The sequence below is a fragment of the Chiloscyllium plagiosum genome, unplaced genomic scaffold (genome assembly GCF_037043375.1).
Source record: "Chiloscyllium plagiosum isolate Xiang-an unplaced genomic scaffold, Cpla_swu_hap1 HiC_scaffold_20, whole genome shotgun sequence".
Taxonomy (NCBI): Eukaryota; Metazoa; Chordata; class Chondrichthyes; order Orectolobiformes; family Hemiscylliidae; genus Chiloscyllium; species Chiloscyllium plagiosum.
In genome coordinates this window covers 14,874,287-14,898,909 of record NW_028270158.1, presented here as the reverse complement: position 1 = coordinate 14,898,909, position 24,623 = coordinate 14,874,287, and the positions used below count along the sequence as shown (strand labels likewise).

Genomic DNA, 24,623 nt, shown 5'->3' with positions numbered 1-24,623 from the left:
TATACAGGTCGTTCTGATATAACGCACGTTTCATCAACGCGAATTGGCCATAACACGATTGATGAGTTGTGGACGCTATTTGGATTATGCAAACTTTCTGGTGAACGGCTATAGCGATCTTCTACAGCTGTCACATTTATGGAGAACGACCTGTAGTTAAATAATTTAACTTGAATTTTAAATGACTGTTCTTCGTGATAAGCTGACCCTACCCTTTGATTCTTAAACCAATATTGTCCAACATTTCCTACTGAAGCAAAATGTATGTTTTCACTTAAGAAGCTAACTGCCTTATTTCCTGCAAATGCCATTATAAATACACCATAACGATTTCATAATGCAGCTTCCTAAGTACATTGTGAGTATTGTTCTGCATTGATGATGTATATTAATTCTTGTATTTCTCAGAGTGAAAAATCTGATTTTAGCCTGAGGCCATTAATTGTGTAAACAAAAGACTACAATGGCACTGTTTTCTAATGTGATATTTTATTAGAACCTTATATGCATGCTTTGGGGAGAAGAATTAAAAGCTTAAAGTGAAAAATACAATCTCTGAAATTCTAATCTGCAAATATCTGATTCATGGTTTGATACATGAAATCATTAAAGAAGCATTTGTAACTGACTTCCTTCATAATGCTTATGTGTTCAAATTTCTACGACAGAAAGCCTTTCATGGACAGACTGTTTTAATTTAAAATGTTGGGCAAGCTTAATGGACTATAATGCAAATTAAAGCATTACACTACCATATCACACTAATCCCAACTACATCTTTCAGTCTGAAAATCAATCAACTCGTTTGTTTAAATTACAGCTTATTGTTGTTTAACTTTTCCATGACTTGAGTTCCTTTTTAACTGTACTGCTTTAAATTAAACTTGACCAGTCTTAGACATGGAACAGCTGTATGAAATGTGGCTGAAGAGCCAGGAGCCAGAGAAAGAGGAAGTAGTTAATGCACCCAAGGAAAATGGGAAACAAATCCACATGCCAACCGACTATGCTGATCTTGTGGTAAGTGATCAATTGTGAGTGGTAGTAGATTAATTGCTCCATTGTTGAATAGATTTTTTTTTAAGTTGAACAGTTGTACCACAGGTTGGAAGCACTTCGACAGGATTTATCAATGATGGGAAGACGGTATGCTCACAAGCAAAATGTAATACTGTAAATGAAGTTCAAATCCTTAGAACCTAGCAAACTTGGTGGGAATTATGTCTCTTAAGTTACAAATCTTGGGCTGAATCCAATTGGCTTTGAGCTATTTTGTCTTGATACCTTGTTTGATTACATTTATTTGTCGAACTGTCTCAACTGGAATGGAGGAAGGGAGGGACTTTCCTTTATACTAGGAATTGCCCTTAATTGGTTATTGTCTTTCACTTTCACCTCGAGACTGTGTTCAGTCAATTCTAGTTTTTTCCTGTTTTTTGTAATTGGAAACTAATGAAAATCTTAATTATAAAAACAGTAGCTCGTTGGACCAACTAATTTATGTTCAACTAAAATTGTAACATAGTGAGATTAATGCTAGTGTCACATCTTGATGAAAAGTTAGTGGCTTTCCTGTTGTGGATTGGCTTATTATGGAAGTGTTCTGAAAGTGACTCTCTGGCTGGTCACCCATTCTCCTTTTGTTGCGGTGGACTATTAGTACAAAGTGCCAGTTTGGTTCAGGCCTACTTTGATGTCAGAAGTGGTCTGTACAGATTTGTAGTGATAAAAGGACCTTTCATGTTTGCAGGACTCAAAATATTTTTCTTGACAGATTCAAGAATTATCAAGGGCTATTTCTTGGTTACCATGGGCTTGTTTTTCAGTTGCACTACTCCCTCACCTCACCCTCTCCGCTCCTCAACCTATTGCAGCCCATCTTTCCATTTTCAGCCTCAACTCTTCCCAACTCCATTCCAGAGCCTCCTATAACCACATACTCTAGTACCCTCTACCCCATTCCTTACAGCACGCTATTCCCTATCCCTATTCAGCCCCCCTTCCATATGTCACTTCAGTGCCTCCTGCTCCCCTTTATAACCCACCCACCATCCCCATTCCACCCGTTCAAGTCTCCCAACCCCACCAGTTGGGTCCCACCCCTTCCTCCACACCCCTGTTCCACTGCTTCCTTGTGTGGAAGAGAGGACAGACCAGGCCACCCAAGATGAAAGTCAAGGTGGCAAGTATTGCCAGAGGAATCCATTTAGCTTTGCTGGCATCCAGTTTTGTTCACTGCACCCACTGAAATTCACGTTTACTGAAGTATTGAGTGTCTCCAATATTTTAAAAAGTTGCATTTGCATCTTGGGTTAAATTTGAACTCATAATTTCATTTGATAACCTGCCTTTAGCTGTCTATTGGATTTATGTTTGTTTAATTAAGATTCTAATAATTGATAAAAATGCTTAAATCTCATCTTGTCGCTTCCTTTTGGATGCTGACTGATCTGAGTATTTCTTGCATTCATCATGTTTGTAGGCATCTGTACAACGCAATTCTGAAATCTCTAGCTTGTTGTTGCTTAACAGTTTCTATTAATGTTTCAGGCCTCTGTACACCACATTATTAACGGAACTTTAAAAATCATTGTATAGATTTTCATTTCATCTTATTCACAATAGTGCCCTCCTGCAGCCTATGGGAAATATTTTGGAAATGACAGCTATGTATATTTTTCCTTTTGCTGTTCACCATATGGCTTTTGCCTCTGCCCATACATTAACTGCTCTTTGATAGTGAAATGCACTTAGAAGAAATTTCCTATTGTCTTTCCTTTAAAGATCGGCTATCATTGTTGGTTGTGTGGGAAGAGCTGTAATAGTGAGAAGCAATGGCAACAGCATATAACCTCGGAAAAACACAAAGAAAAAGTTTTTAGTTGTGAGGATGACCAAAACTGCTGGCAACATCGTTTTCCTACAGGACAGTTCAGTGTTTGTCAAATGTAAGGATACTTTAAATTAATTTTTTAGCAAAATAATTTAGTTTGTTTACATCATTCAAATAAGAGAGAGCTGTCTGCCAGAACCTTTAATCCAGTTTTGGTGGCAAATAGTTAATGATCTGTATATAACCTCATTGGTAATGCAGCATCTACTTTGTGTGTCTTTATAATTTATGTTGCTCACATGGACTAGCCATAGTAGAACCAAATGTAAGTTATGCTTTATAATATTTGAAGGGCATGAGTACAATATCTCTTACTGTTTTGATATTTTCAAGTTTCTAACGATGAGCATGGATTAGATTTGCTTCCTTGCTGAAGTACACTTCTCTCTTTCATTTTTTATCAGAACAAAGAACAATACAGCACAGGAACAGTCCCTTCGGCCCACTAAGCCTGCGATGCGTACTCCTTATTAAGACCCGCTAGTTGTTGCTCATATGTGGTTCCTGTCCCTCTGTCTGCTTCCCACGAATGTCTGTCAAGATACACTTTAAAGGTTGTTAACGTGCCTGCTGGTACCACATCTACTGGCAATGTGTTCCAGGCCCCCACCACCCTCTGGGTGAAAAACCTTCCCCGCACTTCTCCCCTAGACTTGCCCCCTCTCACCGTGAAACTGTGCCCTCTTGTAGTTGACCTTTCCACCCTGGGGGGAAAAAAGCCTCTGACTATCCACCCTATGTATAACTCTCATAATTTTGGAGACTCTCTATCAGATTACCCCTTAGCCTCCGTCTTTCCAGTGAAAATATGCCAATTTTATCCAATCTTTTCTCATTACTAAAACCCTCCAGACTAGGCAACATCCTTTGCGCCCTCTCCAAAGCATCCACCTCTTTGTGGTCGTGTGGTGACCAGAAATGCATGCAATATTCAAATGTGGTCTAACTAAAGTGTTATACAGCTGTAACATAACTTGCCAACTTTTACATTCGATGCTCCGGCCAATAAGGGAAATGTGCTACATGCCTTCCTGACCACCTCATCCACCTGTGTTGCAGCTTTCAGGGGTCTGTGGACCTGTATGCCTAGATCCCTCTGAATATCAATGTTGTTATCTTAATATTAATCATTACATAAAAACTAATAAAATCTGCCACCCAGGCCCTCTATCCTTTTACAGTTAATGCTTTTATTTCATATTGACTTCCACAAAATGGAAATTCAAATAATCACTTAGTAGTACAGAACTGGAGTATTGTTTGAAAACAATTAGACCATGTTAGAGAATATCCTGGCCAATTTCTTAACTAGGACATCAAGGAGAGGGAATTTGTATCATTGTCCTCGCTGGAATTTAAAAGAAATTCAATAGAAATATAAAATTATGAAGGGAATAGATAGGATAGAAACAAAGAGACTATTTCCACTGGTGTGTGAAACTAGAATTAGCTTATGAGGAGAGATTGAAAAGACTAGGTCTATACTCTTTGGAATTTATAAGAATGAGGGGTATCTTATAGAAACATATAAAATTGTGAAGGATGTAGATAAGAGAGAAGCAGGGAGGTTGTTTCCACTGGTGGGTGAAACTAGAACTCGGGGGCATAGCCTCAAAATAAGGGGGAGCAGATTTAGGACTGAGTTGAGGAAGGACTTCTTCATCCAAAGGTTTGTGAATCTGTGGAATTCCCTGCCCAGTGAAACAGTTGAGGCTACCTCTTTACATGTTTTAAAGGCAAAGATAGATTTTTGAACAGTGAAGGAATTAAGGGTTATGGTGAGTAGGCAGGTTGGTGGAGCTGAGTCCACAAGAAAATCAGCCATGCCGTTATTGAATGGCGAAACAGGACAGATGGCCTACTCGTGTTCCTGTTTCTTATGTTTGACCACACCATTTAAAACTGAATTAGAATATAGGTTAGAGCCCATTAAAACATGTAAAGAAATTATTACAAGCAGTATTGGATTCCAATATAGCAAATGTATTGTGTACATAAAGGAAATATTCAGGGGGTAGGAAATAAGTGTAATTTCATCTTGGAGACATTTCTCAAGAAAGATATTTGCAAGGGATGGGCCTAGCTGGGATCCCATGGCAACACCATCTATTTGGGCATGTATGGTGTAATTAAAACTGAACTCAACTACACAAGTTACAAAGATGCAATTTTATTCTGTGAGTGGACAACATTTGCTAAATCATCCTAAGTGCGCAAAGAATGATGTCGACAGCCAAATTAAGATTATAAATTGGACTCGCAGTGTGGCACACATGGCCTGTATTGGAAGTTACATATATTAATACATAGAGCCCTGTTCTTTTTAATCAGAAAGAACATGTATACACACTAATGCCAAAGGACTTGACTCCCATTCACCTACCCTGTCCCCACTTTAGTCTCACTTGTTGAATTTGTCCACTTTCTATGAAGATAATTATCCTATCCTTAATTTGAAAAAAATTATTGTATTGTCTCTGTACCTTTGTGTCAATGTCTATTCCAAAGCAATGCATTTTGGAAACACAACACCCTTTGAAATGTAATATATGTTTATGTTAATTTCAGGCATGAGACAGGTAACTGTCCAGAGGAGGAGAATTGCCAGTTTGCTCATAGTAAAGCAGAATTGCAAGAATGGATGGATCGAAGAGAAGTTCTAAGGCAGAAACTAGCGAAAGCCAAAAAGGACCATTTGATTGCTCCAGATGATGACGACTTTGGAAAATTTGATTTTTTGATTAAAGACTTAAATTGATATAATAACCATGGTACATTCGAATTTTCAGAAATGTGGTAGAAGTTGACATTTTTTTCAGTTGAAACCAAAACTAAAAGGTGTATAAGCAGTAAATCTTTGAATTGTTCTCCTGCTTTACTTTCCTACAGTAATAACTACAATGGTGTTGTGAAAGAGGCATACAGTAGGGCTAGGAGGGCAGCAGTATTCTCTGCACTTCCATCTAACAACAGGCTGTTGTCTGCTGTGCAACTTGAAAAGGTGACGTGCAACTTGAAAAAAGAATAATCATGGGTTATATTAAAGTGCAAGGACTTGAATATTTTTGTGATGTTCTCCATAATGTCATAGGAATATATTTGAGTGACTTAAGACATAGGAAAAAACTTTGGATTGTGGATGTAAGGCTTAAACGATACAGAATTCATAAACATTTCAGTATCCAGATAAGCCAAAACAGAAGAGGAATGGGGTTCAGTAATGTGGCAATCCAACTTGGATAGTGTGTAACAGTTCAGAGACGAGTTAGCATCATTGAATTTGTTAGAGCAATAGGATGCTTCTTTTGATAACTTTTTTCTTCTAAATAATAGTTTTTAAGGAAAATCATTCATCAATATATAAGCTGAATGGTTTAAATTTTACCAGCATTTAATTATGTGCTCCATTGTTGGTAACTGGGAAGCAGGTGTTAAAACTGCATAAAATAATTTCATTACAGGATTCAAAATTATTAAGTTTTGTTAAGTACAATGCTTGCTATTTAAACGTTGATTTCCTTAAAAATCACAAGAATTGCCAGGTGGCAAAAATATATGGACCAATATTGTCAATAAAGGATATAAAAATGTTTACATTACAGATTGTTAAAGTGCCTTGTATTCTGTATGTTAAATTATGATGTCCACTATAATTGCCAGTGGTTAACAGTTCAAACATCACCTCTAGATGGCACAAAGAATACACATGTGCAAAGAGGAAGTTGTTGCATTCAGAAATGATGGAAATTTTGATGGTAACTGTGAATGATTAAGATGTTATCTTGAGGAGACGCTGCAGTGAATTAGATAACTACTTTAAATATTTAGGCAATGAAGCAAGCACTGAAAGGGAACCAAATGTATGGCATAAAGATGAGTTAGAGTTGTCTGTCACACCCAAGACTAAATTGATGTGAGGAGAGACTGCTGAGACACCAAAATTGTCTGATCATGGGAAGCATGAGTACAGATAGTTCTCCTATAACACCATAGTTGCATTCTAGCGAAACTTTGATTAATAGAAAATGGCATAATATGGGGCCTGTGGGAAAGGTGGGGTTGGGGACAGACCAGCAAAATATAACACTCCCAATCGCTCAAAAATCACCCAAAAGTCTAACACAAAGTATAGCACAGCCTGAATGAGGATTGAAATCATATTTATTACTGAAACAAAAGGAAATTGAACAGTACATGTAAAAAATATGAGAAAGCTGCTTCCTGTACAGTGCCTGTCACAGAAAGCTGCTCTATTGACAGCTGACATCAGTGCATGCGCCGATCAAAGTGCACAAACTGATCCTCGCTGGAATTACACTATTGTCAACGGAGGTAAGCATTCTCCAAAACACCATTCCCTAATCCTTCAGTGACATTATAGCCGAATCACATTGCCAAAATGCGCGTTATCCCAGAACTACCTGTAGACGTCATAACATAAGAACAGTTTATCTTCCAATTTGATTTTGGAAGCAATGACTTTAGTAACTGACAGCAAGTCTTGATGGGGTGTATTTCAAAATGCTCTGTCATCCCTTAGTTGTTTGTTTTGCCTGTCTGCACTGTCTTTTTTTGTCTTTCTGTTCATTATCTTCCTGTTCTATGGCTGTACTTTTTATTGTGTTGTTCTTTCCCTGATCCTTTTTTCATTCTGTGTTTCTTGTCTAATCGTTCTTTCCCAACATGGTCTTTTTTTGTCCACTTTGAACTTAACACCACCCCCTCCGCCTGGGCACCCCAGCCAGCCAATAATCATTATATTCCTCTTTTACCAGTTCCTCACCACAAAAGGTATTATTGTTTCCCCGTCCTCAACGAATTCAAAGCACAAAATTGAATGTAGTAAGATTAGTGAGGGGAATGGATCGAAAGGAAGAGGCAGTGCTATCAGAGTTAGACAGGCAGGCAGGTTTGCAGGAGGGAAGATGCTGTCAGCAGCAATAATTATCAAGGAGCAGTATTGTGATACAGAACTAAGAGGTGTAGACCTTGGACATTAAGATACCACCTGGTGTTGAAGTGCAGAAACATAGTAATGTATCCATTTGCACTTTGAAGCATAAAAAAAGACTGTGATCACAGGAGGATGAATAACAAAAATATTAAGAACAGGGTTTACTTCCCATAAGAATTAATGGATGAATGTTTTGGCGTCACACCAAGAAAGCGACTTGTGTATGAAATAGCTGAATATGTAATGAAAATTGTTTTGTAATAAAACATGTAGGAGAAAGTGAGGACTGCAGATGCTGGAGATCAGAGCTGAAAATGTGTTGCTGGAAAAGCGCAGCAGGTCAGGCAGCATCCAAGGTGCAGGAGAATCGACGTTTCGGGCATGAGCCCTTCTTCAGGACATGGACATGGTTAGATTACCTACAGTGTGGAAACAGGCCCTTCGGCCCAACAAGTCCACACCAACCCTCTGAAGAGTAACCCACTCAGACCCATTTCCTTCTGACTAATGCATTTAACACTATGGGCAATTTAGCATGGCCAATTCACCTGACCTGCACATCTTTGGGCTGTGGGAGGAAACCGGAGCAGAGAAGAAACGCAGGGAGAATGTGCAAACTCCACACAATCACCTGAGGCTGGAATTGAACCTGAGTCTAGAGTGCTGTGAGGCAGCAGTGCTAACCACTGAGCCACCCCATATATGTGAATCAACTACTATTGAGGCAACAAATAGTGTGGACCCTTTGTACTCCAAATGCCAGAATTGCTGCTGACTGCAATAGGCATTTGGATTGGTCTGCACGTGCGCTGCTGATATTACTGTGTTCCTTTGGAAGTGATGTTACTACCAGCGCATTTGCAGATTCTTCACCAGCCCTGCCCCATTTCAAGATAATTAGTTTTTAAAGCAATCACCAAGTGTTGAGTCTGTAAATATTTGAATCTATTTGGTTATTTCAGACCAACTTATTGTTCTAACAAGATGAACACTACTGGGGAAATATCACCCATATGTTGTAGTGGAGTTACACATGGATGCTTGAAGACAAATACAAAACATAGCAGCATTTTGTAGAGTTGTACAGCACAAAAGCAGATCCTTCAGTCCGACTCATCAATACCAACCAGATATCCTAAATTAATCTGGTCCTATTTGCCAGCATTTGGTCCATATCCCTCTAAACCCTTCCTATTCACGTATCCATCCAGGAGCCTTTTAAATGGTGTAATTATACTGGCCTCCACCACTTCCTCTGGCTGCTCATTCCATACATGCACCACCCTCTGTGTGAAAAGTTGCCCCTTAGGTCCCTTATAAATTTTTCCTCTGTCACCCCAAACTTATGCCCTCTGGTGTGGACTCCCCCAACCTGCGAAAAAGACCTTGGCTTTTCACCCTATCCATACTTCTCATGCGCCGGGTCGTGATATAACACTGTAATGCTGTGGTCCTGTAGGCTAGTTGTTCCACATACTAGTTTATAATAAATGTGGCCTTAGAAAAGTATCCAAGGGTGGACATAGTATCATATATGTAAACACCAACTTTATACCAAAGATAAAAATGGATAAAAATCGGGGGCAAAAATATAATTTGCTGGAAAAGCAGTTCTGAGGTAGGGTTACTCAATGTTAACTCATTTCTCTGCACAGATGCTGCCAGACCTGCTGAGCTTTTCCAGCAACCTCTATTTTTGTCTCTGTTTTTACCAAAGGTGCTTCTTAAAAATCTATGTACAAATTCTCCAGAATGGATAGAAGCATTGGCTCTTTTATGACCATGTTGTGGGAACTGTGATTTTTGTCTTTGCTTTGAATTCAGCAATGGAGTATGGAATATAAAGATGTAAATCAACTTATTTTGATATTTGGTAAGTGTAAAAAGGTAAACTGTATTGACCATGCACTTTGAAATTGCAGTTTTAAATAATGCTTTGGTCTTTAATCAACATGTAGAAATGTGAGCTACTTAGTTTGTTCTGGGAAAAGTATATATGTACGTTGGTATTATGCTGAATTGTGACACTTAATCTGCCGGTTTCCATAAGGGCTTTGTGAAATAACTCCACAGAGGCCAGAATCCCATTACTGAGCCATGTTTTATTTCCACATGGAGAGCCCTTGACATTGACCCAGCTGTCAGAGTGTACAGAACCTCTGACACGCCTATCTGTCACTGTCAACCAGAGCTCCCTCACTGGACCAGATTAACAGCCCCAATCGGGAAACTGATCTTCTATGAGGTTCACCTGGCTGAACTTGTTCCAATCACTGTATCCCTCCACCTCTGATTCCGAGGACATAGACTGATTATTTTTTTATTGTAGCTCCTCTTGGGCCATTTTAGCACCAGATCGGGTTCCTCCAATTCCACCTCTGATATGGGCAGCATCTAATGCACAGTAGTTCACCTCTTGCACCAGAGCGTCTCGGAAGAAATTCATTCTCCCCTTCAGGCGGTGACATCCACCATTTCCACCTCTGACTGCAAGGTATCATGAAGATATGATGGCTCGGGTACCAGAACAGTCGGAAAGGTGTCAATGAGTGAGCATGTTTTGTTCCCATGCCGTTGTGAATTTACAACTTTCATGTGGTCCACAAGCTTGCTTGTTACACCTAACCAACCTTATATGTCACTGGACTGACCTCGTGTCTCCCATGCTTCTTACCCACGCAGGTTATTCCCATGATTCCTACACCAAACTTGCTCCCCTGTAGTAAACTGTCTCTTTCACTTAGCGTAATGTCTGACATTGGCAATCCCGATACCATTCCCATGTCCGGAAAGATCAGATTTAACTGGTGCAGGGTCTTCTCCCCATTAGCAACTCTGCTGGAGCTATCCCTGTAGTTGCACGAGCCAATCAAGCTTGGGCCCCAACCTTTTACACAATCAGTAATAACTGAACAGTTGTGTCTCGTAAGAGACTGAAACCGAAGTTGTACCTTTAATCTGTCAAGGTTCCCTGGTATAAGTTCTCAGTCTAGATGAGGTATTGCACAAATTTGAGGGTTTTGTTATGGTTCTATGATCACTGAAACTGTTGCACTGATATCAACCTCCATTAGAACTGGGTGATCATTTAACTAGTGATTTATTTTGATTGGTTCAGATTTGCATGTTGCTAAGCAATTTCAAACCAGATGTAGGTGGACTTCCCAGGGTGTGGACTCTTCTGGATACTGGCCTGTCAGTTCTCTTACTCAGTTTGGGCCTAGTGGGACTCTTGCTGTCTCAAGTCCACATATCAGCAGCAATGGCCTGCCGGCCTGGACTCTGAAGAAAATGTTAACCATTTGGACGAGGTTTGGCTTTGTATTGGGATTTTGTGGTGGGCTGACCTAGAGTCCCTCTGTTCAGGATATGTCCTGAGTGAGGCTCTGCAATCACCTTCACTCAAGCGGTGTTCCCCAAGCTCAATCGGCCTGGTGAAGGTGTTTACTTCTGATAGAATATACTGCACTTGCTGCGCTTTCCAATGATAAAGCCAGTTGTAGTGCCTGTTTGAAGTCCAGTTAGGCTTCAGCTCGTAGGCACTTTTGCATGGTTAAACATTAATCCTGCATACCAAACAGGTCTCTTGACATCTCAATAAGGGTTAGATGAAAGTCACATGTCTCTGCCAGTCATCTTAACCTCGTCAAAAATGCCAATACGGATTCCCCTGGTTCTAGAATTGCTGGGTAAAACTGATGCCATCTCAGAGTTAGAGGAGGCTTGAAAGGTTTTAGTATCTGCTACCTCAGGGAAATTTAGACTCCTATAAACCAAAAAAGCTGTGGATTCACAAGCTGTCAGGAGAATTATTGGTTGCTTTTCAATTGCCCAGAAAAAGTAACACATTCTTGCCACATTGTGAGCCCAATCTTCAATGGCTGCATCAAGCGACTCAAGCTTCCCAAATAACGGCACGATGCCAAAAATGCTTACCCCAACTCAAAGACGACTGTTACGAATGAGTATCTTCAGGAGCGTACTTTTCACTCGTTGCCACTAAAATCTCTACATCCTGAAGCAGCATCTTCAAAACAGCTTCAAGATCAAAAAGGCTTTCTGCTTCTACCATTATAATTTCCTCACTTCAATAACACTAAGCCCAGACATTTCAAGGAATTATCATTTCACATTGTAGGATCTGTTCATGGTAAGGATTCCGGCTTCCGAATTAGTTCTAGAATAGTAATACTCAGTGAGTATGTTGCCTTTCAGCCAAGAATTTCCTCCTGGGGTTTCACTATTATACTAAAGTTTTGGGAGAGCTCTTATTTATTACAAGTCAGACTTCCAATGCTTTTGAGCTTGTTTTTACATTTTAAAAGAAAAACTTTTCCACAAGTAGTTTCATGTGGAGCTTTAAGAGCAATGTAAATGGGTAATATTTCACTGGACTTCCTATTCATTTGCCATGTTATCTTGCACCAGAGATCACAGCATATTTTGACCTTCCAAAATGTCTAACCTCTCACTTGTCCAAATTAAACTGCATCTGCCATTACTCCGCCCAGCTTCCCAACTGATCTGTATCCTTTGATAACCTTCCTCACTATCTACATCTCCATCAACTTTTGTGTCATAGAGACATACAGCATGGAAACAAACCCTTCAGTCTATGTTGACCCAAACTAAACGAGTCCCATTTGTCTCCATTTAGCCCATATTCCTCTAAATCTCCTATTCATGTCCCTTAAATGTTTTAACTGTGCCTGCATCTACCACTTCCTCTGCCGCAAAACTTACGAATCAGATCACCTACATTTTCATCTGAATCTTTTATATATATTACAAACAACAGTCCATGTTTAAAATCATGAGTAGTTGATGCCATCATTGGGAATGACCCTGGGAGTCACAGGAAACGCTCTAGTGATTGTTGTCATATCTGATAGAAAGGAAGAGGGACATTCTGTCAGTCAAAGGGCACACATCAATGTCCTTAGCTTTCATTGCAGGAAATCTTTAAAGGACTTTTCCTTGATCCAATTTATTCAATTTAATGTTGCTGGTGATTCCGCATTCATCTCTCTACACAGTAATAAACAGTCCACTTCAACATTGAGAGTGTGGTGCTGGAAAAGCACAGCTGGTCAGGCAACATTTGAGGAGCAGGAGAGTCGACGTTTCGAGCATAAGCCCTTAATCAGAAACATCGATTCTCATGCCCCTCGGATGCTGCCTGACTGGCTGTGTTTTTCCAGCACCACACTCTTGACTCTGATCTCCAGCATCTACAGTCCTCACTTTCTCCCAGTCCACTTCAACATGTGAATAACATCCAAACATAGGTTGACAAATGGCAGCTCACATTGTTGAGAGGGGATGATTGCTTAAATATGATAAAGATTAGTTCCCTTTACTCGGATACCAGTTACACCACCATTATTGAAGCAGACCCCCCCCCCATCTCCCCCAATAATCAGTACACTGGGGGGTGGGGTTGGGTTACTGCTGAACTGCGCTGGAATATCAACACTGTGGCTGCCAAAGCGGCACAAAGGCTGTGGATATCAGAGGTAGTGGTTAACCTTGCCTCTCAAAGCATCTAACCATCTCGAAGGACCAAGTCAGGAAGTAACATGACACCAGCACCTTACATCTGTTCTAGTGATGAGTGCTTTTACTTCTCTCTCCGACAAACACTGGAAGAGTGTACAAGATTGAGGATGCACTGCAACAGCTCAGGGATATTAGTCTTGACAACCCCTTCCTTGCCTGTGATCTCCACCATCAAGAATAACAAGAGCAGTGACATTAGGAGATCGACATCGCTTCCCAAGTCATGCACTACACTTTATCTGAACGTATATTATTTATACCTTACTGTTGCTGGGTCTTTCTCACCAATCGTCATTGTAAGAACAACGTCACGATACAAGCGTTGCAAAAACTCCAAGATTTGTCTTTTTATTAAAGTTGAAGGTTAATATCAAACCTTTGGTAGATCAGTCCCCTAACCAATAATGTGCAATAGAAAGACCATTTTGGTTGCATTTGTAAAACCATTATAACTTTGATACCAATATTATTGTTGTTGTGTTACCATAGTCTTACCAGACCATAGGGGTTCCTATCTCATTAGAGAGAAGTGACTGGGGGAGATTTAACCTGAGGGCCACCAGACCTTGGACAAGGGGAGAGGTTGAGAAGGATAGTCCTTCATGGCAACCTCAAACAGGGACCGAAGTGGCAACGTTTTCATACAGAGGGTGGTGTGTGTATGGAATGAGCTGCCAGTGGAAGTGGCAGAGGCTGGTACAATTAGGCAAAAGTGAGGACTGCAGATGGGAATTGAACCCACGGTGTTGACGATACCAATAATCAATATTTTGATTACTCACTAGGCTAGACACAGGATAACGGAATTATTTCCTGCTTTAGCTCAGCAATTTGGTGTTGACTGTAAAAGCATTGGAATCCTTCATTCACAAATTTGTGGCAGTTTCCAAGCCCTTGAGCAGCTCAGACAATAGCAAGACATTTTGAAGGAAGTGACAAGAATGAGAAAAATGAAATTCTCACTGTTGATAAAATCAGATTTTCCCCTGAAGGTTTCAACAGTTGGGTGAGAATCTCATTTGTAAGTGGCAAGGACCTTACTTGCAAGTGTTTGTATCGCATTGTCAGCTAATCTTGCCTCATTCCCAACTTTCCCAGTCACTGACAAGAAATGAGGTGGTGTCAATCTCTGTCTTGAAAGTCTGAGTGGTTACCAGACAGATGAAGGTCAGCAGTGGCCTCTTCTAGGCCTCTATATTGAAGTTTCTTCCCCCAAAATCTCAATACACACTTGAGGGGGCAACAACCATTTCCACTCTCCATCCTTGCACATCAGTAACGGCAAAACACCAGCCTTAGCACCTCATTATGATTAATGTTGGAGTAATTCAGAAGAAAACGTCAGCACTTAGAGTCATAGAGTCGTCCAGCATGGAAACAGACCCTTTGGTATAACTCGCCCAGATGTCCTAACCTAATCTAGTCCCATTTTCCAGCACTTGGCCCATAGCCCACTAAACCCTTCTTGTTCATGTACCCATTTAAGTGCCTTTTAAATGTTGTAATTGTACCAGCCTCTAGATTAGAGTCGTGCTGGAAAAGCACAGCAGGTCAGGCAGCATCCGAGGAGCAGGAAAATCGCCGTTTCGGCCAAAAGCCCTTCATCGGGAATGAGGAGGGAACCTCTGGGGTGGAGATATAAATGGAAAAGGGGTGGGGCTGGAGAAAAGGTCACCAAGAGTAACAAAAGTCAATTTTCCTGCTGTTTGGATGCTGCCTTACCTGCTGTGCTTTTCCAGCACCACTGTAATCTGGACTCTGATCTCCAGCATCTGCAGTCCTCACTTTTGCCTAATTGTCCCAGCCTCCACCACTTCCACTGGCAGCTCATTCCATACACACACCACCCTCTGTGTGAAAATGTTGCCCCTTCGGTCCCTGTTAAATCTTTCCCCTCTTACCCTAAACCTATGCCCTATAGTTCTGGATTCCATCCACTCCAGGGTAAAGATCTTGTCTATTTACCCTAGCCATGCCCCTCGTAATTTTATAAAACTCTATAAGGTCACCCGTCGGCCTCCGATGTTCCAGGAAAACAGCCCCAGCCTGTTCAGCCTCTCCCTGTAGCTCAAACCCTCCAACCCTGGCAACATCCTTGTAAATCTTTTCTGAATCCTTTCAAGTTTCACAAGATCCTTCCGATAGGAGGGAGACTGGAAGTGCACACAGTATTCCAAAAGTGGTCTAATCAATGTCCTGTACAGCTGCAACATGACTTCCCAACTCCCTTACTTCACGAATAAACTTTGGAGCTCACTGATATATTACATTGCAAAGCGCCCATCAGATTACAGTATGAAATGACATACATTTATCTCATACTTTCACACAAGATGTTACATTGAGGTTGTACAGGATATTGGTAAGGCCTCTTCTGGAATACTGTGTGCTGTCTGGTCACACTATTATAGGAAGGATACTATTAAGCTGGAGAGGGTTCAGAAGAAATTTATCAGGTTGTTGCCAAGAATGGAGGGTTTAGGTTACAAGGAGAGGCTGGGTAGGCTGTGACTTTCTTTACTGGAGCATAGGAGATTGAGGGGTGACCTTATAGAGGTTTATAAAACCATGAGGGTTATAGATAGGTGAGCGGCAGATGTCTTTTCCCTGGGATGGGGAATTTCAAGATTGGGGGCATATTTTTTAGATGAGAGGAGAAAAACTTTTAAAAATACACGAGGAAATTCTTTTACGCAGAGAGTGGTTCACGTGTGGAATGAACTTCCAGAGGAAGTGGTGGATGTGGGTACAGTTACAAAATTTAAAAAACATTTAGATAAGTTAATGAATAAAAAAAAATTTGGAGGGATATGGACCAAGCACGGGCAGGTGGGACTAGTTTAGTTTGGGATTATGGTCAGCATGGACTAGTTGGGCCGAAGGGTCTGTTTCTGTGCTGTATGACTGTATGACTCTACGATTGGAGCTCTATCACTGCAGCTCGATTTTGCTGTGTGATTTTGTGCAGATGGAAGGCCTGGCAAGCTGTCATAATGTGTCAGCAATGAATAGATAAGGAAGTGGCCATGCCTCTGTACAGCACTGTGCTGCATCAACATTCCACCTACAGCAGCTTACACTGTGCTTCAACCAGATGAACCCGTCTGAAAGTCTAAGGGAAGTAGTCCTTAGTCAAGTGAAAGGGAGCTCTGATCAATGAGAGAGCAGTCAAGATCTCAGTTCAAGGGGTTAGCCATGATCAGGCCAAGGTGCTTAGGCAATAAATATCAAAGATGTTATTGGGGGCAGTCCATGCTGCTTTGAGAAAAGTGGGAAATTCAATAGTTGGTGGTTGAAACTATTACACAGGAACCCAGAGCGTATAACGATGGTGAAAGGGGGCAACTCTGAGTGTAAGGGTCAGATCTGATATAGCATGGGGGGGTGCGGCCAGGATTCACCATCTTGGCAAAAAGTGGAATTGAGGAAGACAGAAGTGGCTAGAAAAGCTGTCAGAAAGGGTGAAGGACCTGGAAAGGTGCTGAGGTGTCCTGAGTGAGTAAATAACAAGTACAGGCGAAAGTGAGGACTGCAGATTCTGAAGATCAGAGTCAAGGTTAGAGTGGTGCTGGAAAAGCACAGCAGGTCAGGTAGCATCCGAGGAGCAGGAAAATTGACATTTCGGGCAAAAGCCTTTCATCGGGAATGAGCTGATAACAAGTACAGACAGCTGAAGGACATAGTAGTTTGGCAGAGTGAGATGGATGACAGCCAGTGAGTGAATGCTTCGTGCACTAGTGAGAAGGGTAGACCACTAAGCTTGCTGGGAGTTGTGCGCAAAGGTAGAGTGTGAGGTAGTGGCGACAGGGTGATAGCACTTACCCTTGTCGTCCTTCCTATGTTGCTGAGTGTTTCTTTCAATAGGGGTCACTGTTGCATCCCAAGTGGCTATCTCAGCCCAGGCCAGTAAGCTTCTGACGCTCTGGAGCCTTGATATATAATTGACGCAGTGAGGAGTGGAAGACAGTGTGAGGAAAGTTGCAATGGTCTACAGAGAAGACCCCACCACACAGCCAGAATGTGGGAAGATTCAGCCCAATATTTCAGGCAGTCTGAGGTCATGCCAGTTCAACTGGAAGAATATTTTTTAATGTTTGGAACTCGTGCTGAAACTAACATTTGTGTAGCACATGATATTGACATAAATTCCTGCATTATCACAGTGATAACAATTTCAAATCTCTTCATTGACTATGAAGTGTTTTGGGTGGTTCTAATGTGGCTATCAAGGCCGTAGCGTTGATATGCCAGCTCCCTACATGGCATAAGCTGATGCTCATGATGAAGATTGCTGCAATTTCCTCTTTAACCGTCGGATCTGCAGGGCCTGCTTACTGATACAGTGGTGTGATACAGGAGAGGAAAAGCTCTCTGGTCTCACCAGAAGAATCTCCTGTAGCTGACAAGACAGTTTATTACATGTTAGCAACTAGTTGTAGGTTACTGTATTCCAGTAGACATTGTTAGAGATTTTGAAGAGGAATAGGTGTTGAATTATGATTAGATTTTATTGTCACGTGTACTCAAGGACAGGGAGAGAAAAACTCAGTGAAACGTTTACAATGTATGGCACCATCTTAGAAAAGAGGGTCCGAGGTATAAAATCTTTGTTTAAAAAGTAGAAAATAAACAAATAAGTTAGAAATTCAACATTACAGTTCTTGTCAGTATAATGTCGTAAATAAATAAGAAATAAAGTTAAAAGTTCCAAATTATAGTCTTTCTTTCACTATGGTCCTGCAGTCACCTTAAGCTGGGTGTTCCCAGGAGGGCCCCATCCTTCTCCCGCCCTGGGCTCGATCCCTCTCCCCTGCTGGGTTTGATCCCTCTCCCTTGCTGGGTTTGATCCCTCTCCCCTGCTGGGTTTGATCCCTCTCCCGTGCTGGGTTTGATCCCTATCCTCTGCTGGGTTTGATCCCTCTCCCCTGCTGGGTTTGATCCCTCTCCCTTGCTGGGTTTGATCCCTATCCTCTGCTGGGTTTGATCCCTCTCCCCTGCTGGGTTTGATCCCTCTCCCGCCCTGGGCTCGATCCCTCTCCCATGCTGGGTTTGATCCCTCTCCCCTGCTGGGTTTGCTCCCTCTCCTGCCCTGGTTTGATCCCTCTCCCCTGCTGGGTTTGATCCCTCTCCCCTGCTGGGTTTGATCCCTCTCCCGTGCTGGGTTTGATCCCTCTCCAGTGCTGGGTTTGATCCCCCTCCCGTGCTGGTTCGATCCCTCTCCCGTGCTGGGTTTGATCCCCCTCCCGTGCTGGGTTCGATCCCTCTCCCGTGCTGGGTTTGATCCCCCTCCCGTGCTGGGTTCGATCCCTCTCCCGTGCTGGGTTTGATTTCTCGATCCCTAGGCTTCCATATAGCCGTCTTACCCACTGCCCGCCATCTGAGCTCACCAGCCCTGCCACAGGCCACCAGAGTGCCCCTTCTGGTGCCAGTCCAGGCCCCCAGCCACTTCCAGAATGCCGCTGACTGCCTGAACTCTGCCCAGGGTACACCGATCACCTGTGGCCAATCGCTAAAGTCCCTGCATTGGGCCCTCTTGCTGCCTCTGTTGCCACTGCTGCTTCCAAAGCTCTACTCAGCCGCCCCCACTTGAAAAGTAGGCTTTTGGTCTCATTTCTTTGAGGTGTCAACTGTTCTGGCCACAAATCCAGATGACATTGTTATGGTGGGTGATGCTTATGGCACTCCTCAGTATTAAACCTTTCAGACCCGTATGCACCTCTCTCTGAGATATATATTTGTGTCAATAATTACATTTGCTACAGCCACATCTCTTCCAAGTCTCTTACTTTACAAATTCACATGATCTGGAGGTTTCAATAATTTTTCAAAAATGTTCTCTTTGGACTTGGAACACTGGGACTTTGTCGAGGTGACAGTTTTGATTCTCTTCTTGAGAGTCTTGAGATCTGTCGGTCACTTTAAACTGGTGAGCCTCCAATCTCTCGAATTTCCTTCATGTAGGATGTCTTCCTTGCTGAAACAGGCAGTTTCTTTTTTGCTGTATCCTGATTCATTGGGCATTGGTTGTCCTATCTAAGTGGTGGTATCAATGGAGTTGTGTTCACCACATCTTCAACTACGGTTGGCACACCACTTCTTTCCTCAGTCTGCACGTCAAACCTTTTACCTCAACACGCTGATTGGTTTGGACTCTCCAATCATCCTCAGTGATGGCATCATTTCTGAATCTGAGGCTAAGCATGATCTCTGTCACAGTGACTGAGGATTCTTCCTGGGAAAGTGAGGAAGTCAAACGTCCTGCTGGAACTTACCTCATAAGAGTTACCTCAGCATCTGAACATCAGACCTGGCTATTTGTTCACCAAACTATGTCCGACTCAGAGTGACATCAGTTATAGATTAAATCAATTGGCTTAAGCTGGGTCTGCTATTCATTGTTCATGTCGTTTTTAAATGGCCTCATGTTATCACTTTAATTGCTGGCTTTGTGATGCCTCTTGGTCTGTGACCTCTGATTAATATTTCTTGCACAGCTCTTTGCTATGGTGGTGATACTCAAGACCTAGAAGATTTGGATTCTGGTGGAGCAGAATCAGGCCATTCGGCCCATCGAGTCCACTCCACCATTCAATCTTGGCTAATATGTTTCTCAACTCCATAAACTGAGCTGAGTTTTTCTTTTTAACCTCTCACTTTTCCAACATGGATTATTGGAATGTTTAAAGATTTCCTCTGGCCCACCAGGGGTTTATGTTTTACCGATGAAGCCTCCACTGTCTGTTTACTCACTAGAGAACTCTGATCTGGGTCCCATGCACTGCTGTCTGTATCCTCTGTCTCCAGGGAATTACTAACTCTCCTGCTACGGCACACCTCTTATCAAAAATACAAACAGAAAGAGTTGGAGAAACTCAACTGGTTGGCAGCCTCAGTGGAGAGAGAAACAGAGTTAATGTTTTGGGTTCAATCTGACTGTTCTTTGTTACGAGGTATGAAATAATTTTACCATTGACTGGAACAGTCTTTCTTGTTGAGGACAATCTGTACGGTTATTAAATCTTCAGCTCTCCCCTGCTGCTGATTGAACTGTAACTTAAAACTGCTTACCATGTACTGTGTAAGCAGTTAACTCCAATCTTCACCATGACCATCATGCTGTGAGAGTACGCCAACATTATATGAGCTGCTGCTCATCATGGAGGTTGCTATTTCGATGTCGGTACCGAACCACTCGGTTCTGTTTGGTAGAGGAAAACCACTTCCTTGTTGAGCAAGAACAGTCTATTGTAATAAACATGGCAGTCTATTGCATGTCACAATGGGTTCCAGGCTACATTGCCAAGGTACAGTCATAGAGTCACAGAGATGTTCAGCACAGAAACAGACTTTTCAGTCCAATTCATCCATGCCGACCAGATATCCTAAACTAATCTAGTCCCATCGGAAAGAGGGTCATATCCTGCTAAACTCTTCCTGTTCATATACCCATCCTGATGCCTTTTAAATATTGTAATTGTACCAACCTCCACCACTTTCTCTGGCAGCTCATTCCATACATGCACCACCCTCTGCATGAAAGTGTTGCTCCTTAGGTTCCTTTTAAATCTTTCCCCACCCACCATAAACCTATGCCACATAGTTTTGGACTGCCCCACCCCAGGGAAAAGACCTTGGCTATTCACCCCTAGCCATGCCCCTCACGATTTTATAAAGGTCCCCCCTCAACTCAGAACGTTCCAAGGATAATAGCCCCAGACTATTCAGCCTCTCCCTAGAGCTCAAACCCTCCAATCCCGGCAACATCCCTGTAAATCCTTTTGGCACCCTTTTAAGTTTAACAACATCATTCCGATGTAGACAAACAGAAGTCTGGAAGAACACAGCAAGTCAGGCAGGGTCAGGAGGTGAAGAGGTCAATGTTTCGGGTGTAACCCTTCTTCAGGACTGGACCAGAATTGAATGCAGTATTCCAAATGCAGCCTCACCAATAGACAATGTTGCAGAGACTTTAAGGAGGAGCAGATGTCAGGTCTCACTCTGTCGAGATCTTTGTCTATTCTATCTTCAAGTCCATGTGTTATAATCATTGTGGGAGGTGCTTATGGCCCTCCTCATTATTCACCTTTTCAGACCCGTACATAAGAAATTGTAATGCAAATCTTCCATAATGTTATTCAACTGTTCTTCCACTGCTGCAATATTAACCCCAAAGTTCAAAGCTAAACAATTAAAGTGGAAAACTCTTTAATAAGGGAAGGTGCTAGTGTATGATAATGCCTCTGGCCTAATAACATAGGTTCCTAGGCTAATGTTCTGGGGATATGTTTGAATCCTGTCATGGTATTTGAATTCAACAATGTTCTAGAAGGGAAGAAGACAACCTAATGGTAAGCATATAGCCATTGTTGTAAAAGCCCATCTGGTTCACTAATGGGGGAAGCAATGGCCTCATGGTATCACCACTGGACTGTTAATCCAACAATCCAGGTAGTTTTCTGGGGACCCAGGTTTAAATCTTGCCAGAGTAGATGGTGAAGTTTGCATTCCATAGAAATCTGGAATTAAGAGTCTAATGATGGCCATAAACCCATTGTCGATTGTTGGAAAAACCCATCTGGTTCACTATTGCCCTTTAGTCATCCTCACCTGGTCCGACCTACATGTAACTCTAGACTGACAGCAATGTGGTTGACTCTTAACTGCCCTTTGACAAATTAGGAATTGGCAATAAATGTTGGTCTAGCCAGTGACACCTGTGAATGAATTTTTAAAAATTGTCCTTTAGGGAATTAAATTTGTCATTCGTCCAGTGTCCAGCTTACAAACCAATAACAATGTACTTGCACCTTAACTATTCCCTGGGCAATGGATGCGAGCGAAGTTAGTGATGCCCACATCCCAAGACAGAGTTTTAAAATTCCTTTGGAACATGTGGCTCTGCTATTTTAGCTCTTTGACTTTTTCAATCTGCCTGCATTGTTATCTCTTTAAGTCCCTTTACTTGCTTGTTTTCTTCTCTCTCACTGCTCTCCTTAACCTTTCTGGTGATGAAACAAACATCTATAATCATTCATCGTGGCTTACCTGCAAAGGCATTTTTTCCCCAGTCTGAGGATGTCCCAAGGTCTGAATAAACAGTGATCCTTGATCAGATAAAACTTGCTGTTAAACTAGGGACTGCTGCTTTCCTCCAGAGTTTAATATGAAAAGAAGACTTCTCCACTACAGAACAGATGAAGCAGGCCAGTGAGAGAAACTTAATCTGTTTGGTCTGGTGATCATGAAGAAAGAACTTGAGATATGATTTGGAGATGCTGGTGTTGGACTGGGGTGTACAAAGTTCAAAATCACACAACACCAGGTTATAGTCCAACAGGTTTAATTGGAATCACACTAGCCTTCGGAGCGATGCTCCTTCATCAGGTGGTTGGCCCTGATGAAGGAGCGTCGTTCCGAAAGCTAGTGCTTCCAATTAAACCTGTTGGACTATAACCTGGTGTTGTGTGATTTTGAGCTTGAGATAGATTGTATTAAGAGTCACAAGTTCCCACTAAAACCAGAACCTATTTTGTGGTTTCCATTGACCAAGTGCAGTTCTCATGCTGCTGAGTGATACTGCATTGTTTTGCTCCAAAAGCAACCAGCAAGGAGAAAGCCATAGCATTATATTGGTTCATGTTCCCGCTTCTCCTAATCTTATATGTATTCCTGGAAGAGAGAACTGAAAACAAGGGACAAGGTTACCGACAGGAGGCATTTAATCAATGAACCTACCTACGTTGAGTCTTCATAATGAATACCGCAGATACTCGTCTAAAAGTTGAATTTTTTAGACTTTTTCTTAAGGTTAAATTTATGGGGTCATCTATTACATGGATACTACTATTGAGGGGCTGAAATTCATGCTACAGTCCACAATGCTGTATCATTAGTGGAAGCCCAATTGATCTCTAAATGAATAAAGGAAAGTAAAATACAACAAATTACGATGACTGTATTCCACAAGTGCGACAGGGGACCTGAGCTCAGGTGAGCTGCACACAAAGGCAGGTTGTCACCTGACCTGATGTGTCTTAGAGTCATAGAATCATAGAAGACGTACAGCACGGAAACATCTGCCGACCAGATATCCCAACCCAATCAAGTCACAACTTGCTATCCCTCCAAATGCTTCCTATATATATACCCATCCAGATGCCTTTTAAATGTTGCAATTGTACCAGCCTCCACCACTTCCTCTGGCAGCTCATTCCATTTATGTTCAGGAGTTTAATTTAGATAAATGCGAGGTGCTGCATTTTGGGAAAGCAAATCTTAGCAGGACTTATACACTTAATGGTAAGGTCCTCGGGAGTGATACTGAACAAAGAGACCTTGGAGTGTAAGTTCATAGCTCCTTGAAAGTAGAATCACAGATAGATAGGATAGTGAAGAAGGCATTTGGTATGCTTTCCTTTAGTGGTCAGAGTATTGAGTACAGGAGTTGGGAGGTCATGATGCCGCTGAACAGGATTTTGGTTAGGCTACTGTTGGAATATTGTGCACAATTCTGGTCTCCTTCCTATCAGAAGGCAGTTGTGAAACTTGAAAGTGTTCAGAAAAGATTTACAAAGATGTTGCCAGGGTGGGAGGAGTTGAGCTATATGGACAGGTTGAATAGGCTGGGTCTGTTTTCCCTGGAGCATCGGAGGCTGAGGGGTGACATTATAGAGGTCTATAAAATCATGAAGCGCATGAATAGGTAAATAGACAAAATCTTTTCCCTGGGGTCAGGGAGTCCAGAACTAGAGGGCATAGCTTTAGTGTGAGAGGGGAAAGACTTAAAAGAGACTTAAGGGGCAACTTTTTCATGCAGAGGGTGGTACGTGTATGGAATGAGCTGCCAGAGGAAGTGGTGGAGGCTGATACAATTGCAACATTTAAGAGGCATTTGGATAGGTCTATGAATAGGAAGGGTTTGGAGGGATATGGGCCGGGTGCTGGCAGATGGGACTAGATTGGGTTGGGATATCTGGTTGGCATGGACAGATTGAACTAATGGGTCTGTTTCCATGCTGTACATCTCTATGACTCTGTGACTTGTGAATTTTGCTATGTGGTCACCGATGTGGTCTCCTCTGCATTGGGAGACAGGATGCCTCTTTGCAGAACGCTTCAGAGAACATTTCTGGGACATACGCATGAAACTACCCCACTGCCCCATGGCCGAACACTTTAACTCCTCCTCCCACTCTCCCAAGGACATGCAGATCCTGG

The 24,623-nt window shown here is 42.0% G+C and overlaps 1 protein-coding gene across 6 annotated transcripts in view; it reads left to right on the top strand.

Moving 5' to 3' along the window:
• zc3h7a (zinc finger CCCH-type containing 7A) overlaps positions 1–6,492 on the top strand; it is a 111,776-nt gene extending 105,284 nt beyond the window's left edge. For all 6 annotated transcript variants that reach the window (XM_087997687.1, XM_087997684.1, XM_087997682.1 and 3 more), the window contains 3 exons: positions 893–1,020; positions 2,785–2,948; positions 5,462–6,492. In XM_087997687.1, the coding sequence (XP_087853813.1) occupies positions 893–1,020; positions 2,785–2,948; positions 5,462–5,651 (482 nt within the window). In that variant the 3' untranslated portion in view covers positions 5,652–6,492. The remainder of the gene's footprint in view (positions 1–892; positions 1,021–2,784; positions 2,949–5,461) is intronic.
• The last annotated feature ends 18,131 nt before the right edge of the window (positions 6,493–24,623 follow it).